Source organism: Falco rusticolus, chromosome 1 (assembly GCF_015220075.1).
Source record: "Falco rusticolus isolate bFalRus1 chromosome 1, bFalRus1.pri, whole genome shotgun sequence".
NCBI lineage: Eukaryota > Metazoa > Chordata > Aves > Falconiformes > Falconidae > Falco > Falco rusticolus.
In genome coordinates this window covers 91,578,083-91,593,943 of record NC_051187.1, presented here as the reverse complement: position 1 = coordinate 91,593,943, position 15,861 = coordinate 91,578,083, and the positions used below count along the sequence as shown (strand labels likewise).

General features: G+C 35.5%; 1 protein-coding gene across 3 annotated transcripts; it reads right to left on the bottom strand.

The window, feature by feature from the left end:
• Positions 1–1,106: 1,106 nt before the first annotated feature.
• Positions 1,107–15,845, bottom strand: CEP44 (centrosomal protein 44). Of its 3 annotated transcripts, none has more exons than XM_037389872.1 (11): positions 15,751–15,845; positions 12,375–12,518; positions 11,651–11,798; positions 10,552–10,698; positions 9,526–9,633; positions 8,161–8,292; positions 7,580–7,789; positions 4,507–4,576; positions 2,381–2,505; positions 2,094–2,131; positions 1,107–1,290 (listed from the first exon to the last, which is right to left on the bottom strand). In XM_037389872.1, exons 2-11 carry the CDS (start codon positions 12,461–12,463, stop codon positions 1,242–1,244), a joined length of 1,116 nt encoding a protein of 371 aa, XP_037245769.1. In that variant the 5' UTR covers positions 12,464–12,518; positions 15,751–15,845; the 3' UTR covers positions 1,107–1,241. The 3 variants fall into 3 exon arrangements, with proteins under 3 accessions (XP_037245769.1, XP_037245760.1, XP_037245777.1); XM_037389863.1 differs by having other exon boundaries at positions 12,375–12,526; positions 15,751–15,771; XM_037389880.1 differs by lacking the exon at positions 15,751–15,845 and having other exon boundaries at positions 11,651–11,793.
• Positions 15,846–15,861: the final 16 nt, after the last annotated feature.

The window sequence follows — 15,861 nt, the reverse complement described above, 5'->3', positions numbered from 1 at the left end:
TTAAGGAGCAAAACATGTTCACATCATCTAACTTTCCAACTTTATAATTTATTTTTTTTAAACAACTGGGAAAGTAAATTCTATTGCAAAAGTAAAAAAAACCTCAGCTAGTTTATATAACATAATGGATCACTATGTTCTTCTGTTTGTATGTAAAATAGTCAATTTATATTCCATATGGTTATAGAAAAATCATAATTAGTTAAAACATATAAATCACTTTTTACAGCATAATGTCAAACAGCTGCTTTTACCTTCATTTACAAACCCTGCCAAAAAAAATCCACTGGTTTTGCAAAATCAAACTCAAAAAAACTTTATAAGTGGAATATTATAGCACAAAGACACCTTGATACAATAGGGTAACAATTTACTTAAGAGTAATAAATAAATCTTATCAAACTTCACACATCTTTGATTTCATTATGTAATGTTTACGGGAGTCTTACATCTACCTACGTCTCTAAAGAGAAATTTTAATACAGCTTAAAATCATTAAAATGTTGCATCTCTTTGTATACTGGATGGTCTCCATCTGTGCTGCTGGTCTTAAAATGCATTGGGTAAGAGCACTAAAACACTCAACACATCTCTTGCAGTCAAAGTCTGTGGACTTACTTGCACATTTTAGTGTTTAGGATCAAACTGACCCTCACTTTGCCAGTGTTAATGGAAGCCATAATGCACTGGTGCACTCCAGCTCAGCAAGAAACCTTAGATTTGTTTTTTGTTTGTTTTTTTTTTAAAAAAAAAAAAACAGCAAAAAAAGATACATATTTGAAATTGTGTATTTAAGTTTTCATTAAGACTTATTCAACAGTACAGATGGTAGGATGGTATGTAAGAATGCCTCTTGGGTGTAATATGCAAGTCCCAGCTGGAACGTTTCCAACAGGATGTAAACCACGGTCCTCAAGCCTGCACTCTAAAAAACGTATTGCTTAGCACACTGCTAACAAATGTCAACACAAAAATACACTGCTGTAATGACTTCACTTTACAAAGGTGGAGGGGGGGCGGGGGGGGATGTGCAGGGAGGAAGCTATTTGAACAATTTTTGAAACCAAAAATTGGGGCCAGGGGAGGAAAATCAACACACAGATGCATTAGAAAAATATTTGTTCAAAATTTATTACAAATTTGACATCTTAAAAATTTAATGCTGTACAAACATACATATTAGTTCTGATATCCACAAGTCTACAGAGACCAGGTCTGAAGACCTGTGCTTTCAGGTCTTCTCAAGTGGTGTTGCTTGATGTTTTCAACAATTCTGAGGTTTCTTCAATTCTGAAAATAAATTTTGTTTACACACACACTTACTAAAATGTGGTAGGAAATAACTGACCTGCCTTTAACTCTCAAATGAATCCAAAATACTACCAAGCAGCAAGAAACCTGAAGTTTCCTCTCATCTCCCCTTTTCCTCTGCAATTGGTTTTGTATTTTAAATGCCTACCACATATCAACAAACCTTAAATATACATAAAGAACTAACCCATACAATAAAATTTCATCACAAAAAAGGCTACAGCTTTTTTCAGTTCAGGCACTTATAGAAATCTCTTGCTAAAGAAACATTACACAGCAATGTTTTCTCTTCAAGTATAATAAAAAGATTTCAAACAAAAAAAAAATTTTTGTAACGGATCTCAGAACTAGCATCAAATATACCTTAATACAGTTATCACAATGCTTAGGCTGAAATTGGTTTTACTTTTCCTTAAATACTAAAAAAGAGAGTTAAGATATTGTAGTTATTTTTCAGGATGAAAAGTTGGAAGTTCCAGGGAATTCCTATCAGAAAGTAAATAATACTCCTATTCCTTACCAACCAGATTCTAAACACTCTTTAATATCTAGTTAATAATTAAGAATGCTTTCTATTGCTTTTTAGAAACCAAAACAGTGACTCATCCCACAAATACAGAACTGTAAGTGGATTTATTATCCAGTGGAGTCATAAGGAAATGCCACACCTGATGTAGAGACCTTTGAGGTTTGGAACACATATGTATGTTCTCTATAATGCCTCAGTCCAGTACAACTCCCTCCTGGGAAATGAATTCCTGCTGCCCTTTCCTATTACTTACATTTTACTTATCCTTTCCATTCTTTGTCTTGTTGTCTCCTGCAATTTAAAAGCAACAAAGTTAGTGAATTCTTCAAAGCTAACATTCTTCAAATGGACTTTCAGCCCAAAAATCCATAGAGAAAATGTGACTTTAAGCACTGTTTACATATCAAAAGGATTTTTATGAGACAGACCTAGATGTAGTTTTGCACAGTTTCCTTGTTTTTCACTAGCATATACAATTAAAACTAATGCTTACTTGTTCTCTTGACCTCACAAACGAAATCAGCTAAGCATTTTACTTACCTTTGAAATTGTCAGACATTGAGAATTAATGGTCATGGCTTTGGGAGATGGGTTTGGGGATAACAGTGAACTGTATCCAGGCAACTGATGAAGGCTCTCTGGCATGTCCTCCTTCCTCTCTGTATCTATGGAGAAATACTCATTTTCATGTCACCTTTGTCTTTTCACTCTCTTATTGCAAGGTCAGCTATCAAATAGCTTGATTTACAGTATGTAATAATGGAAGAGAATGTATTGTTTAGAAAGGGGGGAAAAAAAAAGCCACTGGTGAGGATCCAAAATAAGTTTCTCATTTTCTTAAAACAAGGTAAGTGCAGTATACTGTGTATAACACACAGACAAACTCAAAAAAAGATTACTAGGAATTCTACCTTTATCCTGATTACAGTAAAACCAACACTTAAGACTTAAGCCTAATTACTGGGTCAAACATTTAATAGTAATTTTGAATAGTTTATATTATATTTATTGCAGTTCAAACATGTCTTTAATTTGTGCTAAGTAACCCATCTTATAAGCAGTAGAAATATAAACAAAATCACCTCCTTGCTTAGCTTAAAATTTGTACCAGCCTCTTGCTGTTTCCCTAGCTTTCTTCCTGTTGGTATAGGTTTAGCATCCATTCAGCGGAAAAACTTTTCTTTTACATTGCGAAGGTTTTGATACTCTGCAATTTTAGAATACTATTGTCAGGAAGAGAAATCAGTATTTAGGAAAAAAAGTGTTCCCTTACGCTTATTTTTAGTAAGGCCATCATATACAGATCATACCTGTGGAACATGTTTAGCTACACTACTCTAATTAAAATAATATTAAATTATTTTTAATAAAATACAATTAAAAAATGTTTCTTCTGTATAGCTGTCACTCCTGAAGAGCACTACAACCAAAATAAGCACCAAAGCATTCCAAGTACTGTACGTCTCAGACAGAAAAGTTAAGACCGGCCTAAAATTTCCTGAATCATATTTTAGAAAAATAGGAGTAACAAATTCAGAATTCTAGAAGTCTGAAAATATGAAAATTCTATTAAATACCACCAGCCTCCTTGCTAACTATAAAGTCCTCAAGTGTCAGTAACATACCACTAAATATATGAAAGGAAGTAAACATGCAGCAAGCTGTCTAAGGTCTGTAAAAAGGTCCCATTTCTGAGACTTCATAATTAAAACAAACTTCAACATAACCGAGAAACTACCTTCCTAATTTCCACAGAAACTGCATTACTGAGATTCCCTTTTAATGTCAATGCAAGAGCCCAGCACTGGACGAACCTAGTAAGTGAGAATGGGAAACTGAATACCCTCCTTACTACTGGTGGTAGGAATAACAGCTGCCATAGGGAAAACAGGCCAAATTACTAAAGAGAATGATGCAACGCAAGGGCTAAAGAGCTACCACCGACTGAGAAAGACAGAATTACTTATGGCCTGGGGAATATTTTTAATTTCTTTCCCACTTAAGGCTGTCCTATTTACTTCTTGTACATTATCAAAATGAAGTTGGAAATAGAAAAAAAAAGATTTTGTCTTGCTCTTCAAAATAAGAAAGTTTAGTAAACATGCTAGTTGGATGCCTGCTAACTGCTTCAAAAGGGATGAAACTATAGAGAATATTCAGCAGTGATTTGAAAAATAACATGGATTATGAATGAGAAAGACCTGATTCGTCCTGAGCCCCATTATAAAAGCAAAAAAAAATCATAAATATGACACTATTTGAATTATAACAAACCCATTGCAGCAATATAATTTTTTGTGCTTACAAATAAGCAGCTTATTTTTAAAGCATTATAGCTACTTTAAAGCACAGATAACATTGCTTTTTCACAGCTTTAGCTAAAGTACTTTAAATTCGCATCTTTGAGATTTTTAGTAGTTATTTGTAAACATTAATTACTACACTATATTTTCACTAATGCTTTAAAAACTATTTCAGTAAATAAAGCTTCCGAAGAATAAATTACAAACATGAAGTGACTAGCAGGTTAACTTCTAATTTGCAGCATGCATTTAAATTCCTAAGTCACAAAATTGCAATTGTCTACTTAAAAAACACTATTTTAGTCAACATCTGCAAGAATTTTTAATATATGATGTCAATTAAAGAAAACCAATAATACTCACCAGCAGAAACTGGAATCCTACCAGCAGTACATTCTTGGCCGATGTTGCTGACCTCTGTAGGTAAGTCTCTCTGAAATATAAGTTTACTGCATTTTAGCCATATACCCTAAGTCATCTTTTGACTGAACAAAAGTATATTTAAGTACTAGCTATGCGTGTATTTGCTACACCATCCAGATATGTTGGCACCGCACAAGTGTCTTTATAGGACTAAAACATCCAACATGTACACACATACACTGCATTAAAAACCTAGTCTAATTCACGGGCGCTTTTTCAACAAGCATCAATATTGCTGTTCATGAACAGGCCAAAACCAGGTCCAAGGACAGTACATATAACGTCAGTATGAGTAGAATGAACAATCAGACTGTTCTTGGCTGGGCTAACACTTACATCTTGACATTGACTGCCGTTACCTTAGCAAAATAATTGTACCTTCTACTTCTGGTTGATACTCAGAAATGCAGCTCCTCAGTCCTAAAAAAATCAGCCTATAAATGAACTGAAATTCATTCCACTTAAATGCATAGAATTCAAGAGTCTATTTTAAGCTAGTTTCTGAGGCTTCTAAATGAGACGGGGCTCTTTTAAGAAAAGTTCTCCGTTTAACTCCATCTAGCTTATAGAAGGTTGTTCATAAACCAGGAATCAGAATTAACATTGTACTAACAATAATGTTTTCTAGTACAATCTCCTAATTTCAAAATAAAAGAAATCCAACACTTAACACCTAGACATTTTTCGCCAACTAGTCATCATTATGATTTGAATCTCAGCCTTTGGTAAATTATAGCACTTTATATACTGGAGTAACTGTATCAGTTAACGGGGAATATTATGCCCAAACAAGTGAATGAGGGAGAAACACATATTATGTGGGAAGAAGCTGGAAAAAACTGTAGTAATTAATACCTCTAAAAAAATTAATACAGAAACAGATACCTGCACTGACTACTTCTGCTCGGTTCCTTTCATTAAAATGGATTTGGTAGCTTTCAGACTTTCGCAGAGCTAAATGCACAACTACTGCTACTTTGGCAGCAGTGCAAGACACATCTCAAAGCGTGTTCCTGCTACGCTGGCTAGATGTCAAAAGTTCCCTGAAAAATTCCAAGAGTAATTCTGAATTGCTTCTATATCTGTGAAGCACAACTTGGATCGAATTTCATGAAACAAAAAAACAGCAATTCTCTGGCCCAAAGGGTTATTTCTCGGCAATTTTCAAATGCCTATTGGAAAAAAATTAGGGTTTTCAAGATTATTTTAAGGATAAAAGAGAGCTTATTTGCTTTGAGAAAGAGACAAGCAACAATGCCACACACAAATTACATTCAAATATGTTTCTGCAGATTACTTATTTCAGTAACATGCAGTACAGAAATATAATTATCTTACTGGAAATTCTTTAGTAATATTAATGTTAAGTATTTTCCAAATATTACCCAAATACTATTCCAAAGCTTATGCAATAAACATGTTACTGAAGTGATAATAAAACAGATTTACAGAAATAAAAGAACAAGCCTAGGCTGAAACATAAGCTTTCCCATGCTGCTACCAGCATAAATGCAACACCTTTTAAAGAGAATACACTTGAAACAGGACCAAAACTGTCTGTGGCTGTTCAGCTGAATACTAGCAGAAGAAAACATTATCATTGGTGGTGTTATTTGGACATATGTCTACTGATAGTTAAATTACAATATCCATAAGAAATTGATTTCAAAGGGTAAATCACTTGAGCCATTACTGACCTCAAAGTGTGTTTGAAAAAAAGAAAAAAAGCAATTGAGAATGTAGGTCCTTACAGTTTGAGCTACAGCCTTTAGAAACAACCTAGTGATCAATCCAAACACTTCTTCAAGACTTCGCGTAACTAGCACACTTTCAAGGCACACAGGAAAAACAAAAAACAAAAACATGTCTTTATATAAGTATTAGCAACATTTTCAAATTTGCAGGGCCAGCAATGCACACAGAACTCCTGCTTACAAGTAAATTTAACATTTTTGCAACTACAAATAAAAATGCAACACTGATCAACTATTTTCCACATGGGTTTTTAGCTTCTGGAAAGCATCTGACAGTGTCTGAAGGATACAGGAGATACATATGCAAATACACTTTGCAATTAAGCATGTGATCACAAAATTGATGCTATGGTTCACTGCATCTCAAGTACTCATGTACTTACATGCGTACCTATATGAAATTATATAATGTGCATACAGGGACCTTTCAACAGCACAAAAAATAAGTCTTAACACAACAAAATACTTGATTTACTCTGACAAATATGCCAAACATAGCCACATCACAACTATAGCACTTTCACACATTTAAAAATGCAGTGAACACCATGGACAAGAAATAAAAAGTAGGGAGTGGGGGTGCAAAAAGGAGAAAGACCATCAATCAGGCTAGACATTTCAAAGAGCCACAAACTAAATCAAGAATTAACTTCTCCATTAACCTCGTATATTCCATCGAGCAAGCCATCTACTTTTGTCAACATGAGTTATACAGACTGAAGACAATCTTCCAAAGGGAGTATCTGTACCTGATTAGAGTTTGGAGAATTAACAAATAGATATTCAGCTGTATCAACAGCAACCATTTGCAGGCCATTAAAAGAAAAACAGAATAATGCAGGCCAGAATAATGTAGACCAGAATAAGAAAACCCTTAAATGTGTCACTAGCATGATGAAACTCTTAGCTACAAAAATATTAAGCTTTCAAAGACAGCATGATTAAGACTCTTCAAAAGCTTCCTTCTACAAATTCACTGAGAAATAAAAACACACACAGTCATTACTAATGAAAACAGGTTTAGCTATACCTTCTGTTCCTGCAAGAAAACAATTTCCAATGGACGGCTTTGCTTCATAGAGCATGAGAAAGCAACACAACAGTTAAGAAAAAAATACCAACTCCATAAACAGCCCCTTCATATGACGTCTTTGAAAATAATGAAGAAGCACACATCAGGAGGCAGGAAGAGCAGAAACAGGCTGACAACATTGTGTTGAGCAATTTTTGTTATAGAAGAAAAACGGAAGTTAACATACCTTTTTGGATTGCAACAACAATTCTGTTTCAAGAAGCAAAACTCGACTCAACAAGTTATTCCAGTCCTTCTCATCTATGATCACCTTTCCTTTCAGTTTCTCTTCTAAAACATGTAGTTTACCTTCCATCCAATCTAGCTTATGAAGTTTTTCCTGGCAATCAGCAAGCTGACTCTTCAGGAACTCAATCTGAGTATTATCTTCTATTACCTGAAAATATGGAACACACGTCCTCTAATTTCAAAACAGATATAATTCATGATTTGATCAATAAAATTAAGCAGAATCTTCCTCAAGTTCAGTAACCATGTGCTGCTACATTAGAAAATTATTTTTCTTTCAGAATTGCCACAATATGCCCATTCATGGAACTCAGCTTTTAAAAGAAACTATTCACAGTATTGGCTCTTGAAAGGACAGTACAATTTAACTGACTTTAACTTTTTCCATCTATTTGATAGATATCTACTCGTTATACTTCAAGACCATCCAGATACCTTGTCAAAACCTTTATCCCTTTAGAAAAGTCCTGTAAGAAAAGTTAATACATACAGACAGCATCTTAAAATAAAAGTTCTTACTTGTTCACATTTGACTTCCACAACATCGTTATCAAGGTACGATTCTTCTTCATTACATCCCTGTGCTGGAAGGGGTAGTGGGTTAAGGTCACAATTAACTTCATTTCCTGAGTGCCGTTCTACTTGAGGCTTCTTTTTGAGTATGTTAAAAAAAAATAAGTTACCAGTGTTATTATTACAAGAACATTTCAATTCATCTGCCAAGTAACTGACACAAAAGACCTATCATTTTAGTATGCATTTATTTATTTATTTAAATCTGACTAAATTATACCAACTGGATGCAAAGTGTTGATTAGGAGGTATGAATCTCGCTGTATGTATTAACATATGTATAGACAGTTCCAACATCAAAATCACCACTTGAATGTTTAGAAAAAGAAGTTTAACTAGGAAGATCAGAACTCTTTTTCCTTGACAACTGTCAGCAAAATAGCACTACTAGCTACACATTTTGTTTCCTTTGAATGTTTCCCTTAGAGAAAACAGACAAATTTTGCCTTTCCTTCCAGGTGGATCAAGTCCTATGATCACTACCTGCCACAAAACAAAATATATTACCTAATGATTATGAACCCACAATTGCTAGATTTGTGCGACATCTTAATATTTACAGATTCCCAGACACTTTAGTGAAGCTGAAACACTTGTCTTTCTAGGGAATTCTTAATATGCTCACATATATCCCCATTTGGTTCTACCACTCCACAACCAGAAGTGCCAGATAAGTCATTCCAAATACCTTTTCTGTGAAGTTTTCTTCACTGCTAAAGGCAGTATTTTCCTTCTAAATAGAAATCACCAACATTTTATGGGCAGTCACAGTCCTATAAGTTTTGTACAACTTTGCTTTACACTCTTTTAGCATAAAATATTAGGAGAGGTGTCTCCTCCACAGGCAAAAAGTAGCATAATGCATAGGATGAAGTGTTACTCTCATAAAACTGAAGCCAAGAGGAATGTTACATACATACAAAGCTATGTTGAAAACAGTGCAATGTTAGGCCAAACACACTTCAGTCTCCAAACTAGATGCATATCCTTTTTCCAATTGCATCATCATTGCTGTTCCTCAACTTGGTAGAATTCTAATGGCAAACAACGGTACTAGATCATTACCACCAAAACTTTTGAGATCAACTACTCAGTAAACAAAGAAGCAACATCCTCTCTGTTTGAGCGCTTATTTCAGTCAACCACACTTTGGGGAAAAAAGTAAATTAAAGAAAACCAAAAACTAACAAACAACAACTCTGGTCTGAACAAGCATAAAAACCTAAATGAAAACACATTCCAGAAAGAACCTGACTTGCTGCAGATTAGATTAACCTTTAGACATAATACAACATAAAACTATGATTGTACCTGTTTGGAATTCAGACCACTGCCACTAGGATCAGCAAGGACATTACCATAATTTGACCATACTTCACATTTAACAGATCTGAGTTTCTTCCTCGTTTGCAATTTAACCTTTGAAGTGAAAAGGAGAAAATATTATGCTTCTAACACCGGAATATTTTCCAGGACACACACAGAACATGGGAATGGGATGACACACTCCATTATCTGACATCACTAACAAGCAGGAAGATTACATGGCACACACACAAACACATTTAAACCTCTGCAGTACAGTGATGTCTAAATAAAAAAATAAGTACAACCCAAATTTACAGAGAAAATATTTGGAAGTGAACGCCATATTCATACACTCATTAATGCCTATGCAAGGCTGCATCAAAGTCGGTCATAAACAGAAAAGACAACTTGCAGCAGAGTTAAATGACAAGCAAACACACCCCAAAAAATGTAGCTATGCCCCCAAAAGTGACAAACACAGAAATTACAATTATAAATGCAAATGAAACAAAATTATGTTAAATATGAACTGAAAATTCCTTTTATTAAAGCACAGATACACAGCATACACTGAAAAAATTATGCTTTAATGTAAAACAAATTTGACTACTGAAAATAATGATTTAAATCGTACACCACTGAAACGTGTCATGTTTAAATTAGATGTTACCAGAATTTCAACATCAGTTTTGCTTTGTTTTTACATCTACCTGCTAAGTCTATTGAGTTACACATTCACTGTGTTGAGAAGTGTAAAAGAAAAAGCATCACTTACTGTAAAGATACCAAGTACCAGCTTTATCTTCATTCTAATGTTTTCTGTTTTAATACTACAAAGCATCAGCAGCTTCATGTCTTTTGTATACCTGATAGCACTCCAGCATCTTACAATGGAACTTCATACTAATTTTCCCCCAATTTTGACCATCAGCAATGCTGCATCTTCAAACAAACTGGTCTTCATCTTCTACCTGCAGCATCAAGTATGTCAAAAGAAACCTTACAATAAAGTTACCATTTAATCAGTACCTTATTTGAGTTACTTAATTCCTTATGTTTTTTCACCACACAGTTGATAATGTCACAAACAATCTGCATCTTTCTTTCCGCAAAGCCAAACTGAAGAAACTGTTGTTTTGTTAAAATTGGTTTATATTGAAATTGATCTCGAAGAAGCTGCAATAAAATAAGATTTTATTTCACTTTCAAAACGATTGCGCAATTTGCTGTAGAAATGGCATGCTCAGATTCTTATTTTCTACAATTGTTTATTTCATTCTGCACTTCAGCAGTTAAACTTTTTCTCATTTGTTTTATATATTCTCAGCTGTTTCTTCTAACTAGACCTGAAACATGCCTCTTCCAGAAACATTTCATTCACATCACTCTTGTAAAATTTAACTCAGTCTTGAGATTCATTAAATACATGACTGTAGACATTAATATGAAAAAAGTTAAACAAAAACTTTTTAAAACGAACACACAATAAAAAGTTTATCAATTTTGGCAAATGCGTCAGAGTGCTAAGTAAGGCTCCCACAAAGTCTCTTTGTAGAAAAGCCTCTGTCCTCAGATGAAAAACTAGCCTGAATAAGATAGTATTCATTAATACATCAAGCCACAATTACAAAAATGTACTTATGTATATTTTTTAGGATAGCTCAAAATTATTTTCATTCCATTAATAATTTTATTCCAACTTATAAATTAAGTATTGGACTTTATATATTAATATGGCATGGTGTTTTAAAATAGCTGTATTTCTTAATTGTGCTTTCATCATAATTATGTGATTTTTTGCTGGTTATGATTTCTTCTAATGCCACTACTATAAAACCTATTATATAATAGGTATTTCGATATTCTGCAAAACTACATGAAACAATATTACTTTTTCTGCAACTGCCTCAAATCTGAGATTTGGCTAATAACACCCAAACTTATTTTCATGAAAATCTAAATGAAGACTTGCCACACAATGACTTACTACTCATCTTCAATTCTAATAGAATCACAATTCACATTCATTGCCAAAAATTTTCGCTTCATAGTAAAACTCAGATGTTTCATTTTTATGAGGCCATATTCAAAACTCTATCTCTTCTGCAAAGAACATAAAGATAAATACCTTATAAATAGCTTCAATAAAACGCAAGTCACTCTTTGCTGTGAGTTCCACATTGCACTTTACCAAAAGCTCTGCTATGTAAGTTGAAAAAGATGTAAAACAATAGCTGATGATAGGTAAAAATGCAGCTGCATCACCCTTTACTAACCTATTGAAAAACAAAAGTATTTTACACAGCAGAAGATAACAAAAGCCTTTCATTACCTGAATTCACACATTTAACTTGAAAGGTGTTTTAACATAGTCAGCAAGTTACAACCAAGTATCTCCTTCATTTTAAGGCATTTTTTCCCCCAGACATATCTTTCAGCATGTAAAACGCTCAAAACAACGTTTTTGTGACCATCATATAATTTTAAGTCAGGTCTAAAGCCCACCAGTATTTCCACCTCAACATTCAACATTTTTTAATCTTTACAGAATGAAATTTTCTTTTGCTAGTACTTTCAAAGAAATTAGAAAGTTGAGAGATGAGAGATTAATCAAAGAAAAAAAAGCAGAAGAAAGAGCAAGATAATGGTACACTTCAGGATTACTCTAAGGATTGCTCAGAACAGCAAAACTGTATCCTTTTATCTTCCAGTTCACACGTATCGAACCTCAACTTCCCCCAGACATACGGTCTGCTTGCTCATCACTAGGTGCAACACTAATATTTATACATATCTTTACACATCTTGCTGTCATCATGTATTAGGACAAATCTATTCACACTGCCACTTACACTGTGTAATCCACATCTCTTGGATAATTTAACAAGCGAAGTCCTTGTTCAATTTTTCTTAAACTTCCTTTTAGGTCTCCTGTTGCCATTATTCCAAATGCTATTCTTCTTTCAGATTATGAAATAAATGTCATATAGTACACACTGTCCTCCTTAAAAATAAAAAAAAATGTACACAAAAATTATAAAATGCAATAGAATTATCACTGAAATTCAAAGGGATTTGCTCTTCTTTTCTAGACACTACTATTCCTTAAGTGTTACAATACAGCACAGAGCTACGGCTCCATACCAACTGATATCAGTCATCATCTTCATTCATTCTAAATAGAATCAAATAGTAATCCTCAATCTGATCAACCATCAAAGACCTCTGAAGATAAAGATACCTGAAAGCATAATAAGAATTTAGGACTGGCCAAATCCACTGAGTGAAAAAAAGTTACTTTGCTGTTTCAAAGGAGCAGAAACCCCACCAGAAGTGAAAACCTTTTGCATTCTTCAGCTTAGAATGCTTCTTATTCTTTTATTCACCTGGCCCCAAGCTCACTGGCCAAAAGAACAATGTTTGGACATGTAAACATCAGAAGACAGGACTAGCAACTCATCACAGACAATACTTCCCTATTTAGATGATCCATTAAATACACCTAAAATTGTTCAGGGGGAAGGGGGTAACAGACTGCCTAGATACTTCAAAACAGATGCAAGTTTATTGAGATTATAACAAAAAGATCCCAGTTTAACTTCTACATTGTAACACACAAGTTGAGAATCTGCTTTTAATTTGCTGTGGGCTTTGCTTCACAGAATAAAGGGATTCATCTAATGACTGTGCAAACTACAAAAAGGTGCCTTTTGCTCTGCAGGACTATCCCACAGGGACACTGAAGACTGCAAGAAAAAAAACTATAGGAAGGGGGAAAAAAAGAGAGGAAAAAAAGGTAACAAAAAGGAGTCAGTAAAGCATGAAATCACCATTCAAATCAGGTTTTAGATCTGTCAAAGGGGTAAGTACAGGAAACTCACACTTTTAATACATTTTACCAAACAGAACTGATTAGTCAGTTCTCAAATGGGGGTGGGGGATGGGGGATTGCCATAAAAGCTCTAAAAATACTGGCAACTCCACCTGGCTCATGAAAATGAAACACCTGAAGCTGTACCTTCAAGTATCAGTACTACTAATTACCTTAAAGAACCTTGTCCCTCACTCCATTGCTTCAAAATACATTTATATTTAAAGAGAGCATACAAGTACTGTTTACTGTATCTTGCAACCGTTTTTTATAAGCAACCAATATAAGCTCTTCTACAACCCAGACAGGATGATAGCCCAGCTTCTTAGGTCACAATGGAAAACAAATTACTTGCATCTTAGCAATCTGGACAGACTGACAGAACTTGAGAAAGTGTATTAGAAAACTGCCAAACTCAGGTTTTTGAATGGTTTTGAGAAAACACAATGAAAAAAAGGAGGGGGGGGCATAGACAAAGTTGAAGTACAGAAGTACATAAAGTTGACACTTCACACAAACAGTTCTCCTTCCTCACACATCCTTGAGAACTGCTTGTGACTGGCATAATCCTCTACAGTACTTCCCCAAAAGCCCCAGTAAAAGTAATTATTCCAGTATAAAGCCCTAGAACAGAAAGAACCTGGAAGATAATTGCCTGTCACTGTCTTCACTGAATTTTTCTTGCCAGAGAACAAATAATTTGAAGCCTACCAACCTGAGCAGTAAACAGGCATTGCCATACATGAAAAGATACCCTCAAAATACGGAACTTTTTATCATTTCTCTTGCTGACATATGAGATTCAGACCAAAAGACCAAATACTCCAAAGAGATTATGCCTAGCCTTGTCAGAAATCAATTCCAATGGGTACTCCAGTTTGAGCTTTGTTATTTGGTCCTACTCACTAAAGCAACGAGTCTTCTTGAAAGGAACTTCTTGACCACACACTTCACTTAGAGTAATTAAAAAAAAATAATCCAAAACAACAAAAAAACACCAACAGTTAAAGCTTGCACTCACAATGGTCTGGGTTTTTTTCTCCTTGTGCCTCTGGTATTTAAATCAGAAGTCTTCAAAAGATGAAGATCTTCACTTGTGTTCTGTCCTTGTTAAAGTATTTTCTTCCTATTTAATTATCAGGTTCTTCCTCTTTAATTATTACTACGGGTTATTAGTCATGCTAGTTATAAGTACACAACACTCAGCATTAAAGGCTGGGAAAATTTAACCTCAAGTATTAGACACTGAAGCAGCTATTCTTCCTGCATTACCTTACAGAGGATCCATCCTATGGTTTTGCCAATTTAATCAGATCTCAAAGACAAGTCTCAAGGAGTCTGACATAAAACTGAAGCTCTAATCTGCAACGCAAATACTTACAGAAGACTCTCTCATAGGAATTAATCTAATCATACAGGCTGCTTCCCAAAGTATCAACAATCCTTTCTACACCAGACCTCTGGATGTAAAAACTGGCAACTACTGTCAATACAAACAGAATAGGTCAAGAGATCAAAAAAATAACAAAGTAAGTAGAAAATACTTTTAACATCTTAGGGAGGTGAACAGTAGTAAGTTGCACATAGCTTTTGCCTGTAGGAATTCAGGGATGACAGAACAGTTACAGAACATTGGCTATCCAAAATAAAATCATATATAATTAAGTTTTAAGAGATGATAACATAGAACTGCAAGCAGTTTAAAGAACAACTCTCAAAATTGCATACGGTATTCAAAGAACTAATGAATGTAAAAAAAACAATCTCAAACCCATGCAATTTACAAAGTATCTTAACACTGTAAACCCTGTCTTTGAAATGTCTAACAAAAAGAGACTTGATTTTTTCTAATGGTATTATATGACTCTTCTGTTACATGAGGTAGGGAGCAGGAGAGGAAGTCACGCATTATGCAGAGATACAAAAACGTCAAGGACAAATACTGCGTTTCGCTGTCGTGCCAGCTGCAACAGACACACCAGAAGCACACAAGGTACTTGCGAACAACTGAACCACAAGTTCGCGAAGCCCGCGAAGGAATTGCGCGTCGCAGGCCGGTTGCCCTGGGCGCCACCGAAACAGAAGAAAAATCCGCGGCCCTGCCAGGGGCAAGGCCGGCTGCACTCCCAGAGCCGCACCAGCGACCTGAGGAGAACTGGCAAAAGCAGGACCGGGCCCAGCTCCCTGCCCGCCCTTCCTTGCCCCCACCTATGCCAGGCGGAGACCGGGCCTCCCCCGCTCGGCCGCAGGGCTCGCCGTCCTTGAGGCGAGGGAGGGCCCTGGGCTCGGGGCCGTCCCGCACAGCCCGCCCCTAAGGGGGAACAAGCCCCTGCCCCAAGAAAGATCCTGACGCTCACCCGCGCCAGCCGCCGCCCGGGCCAGTGGGTGCCCCACCGTCTCCGCTCAGGAGCCCGCCGGCCCGCCGCAGCTCCCAACCGAATCTGCCGCCGTCAGACCCAGCGGCCGCT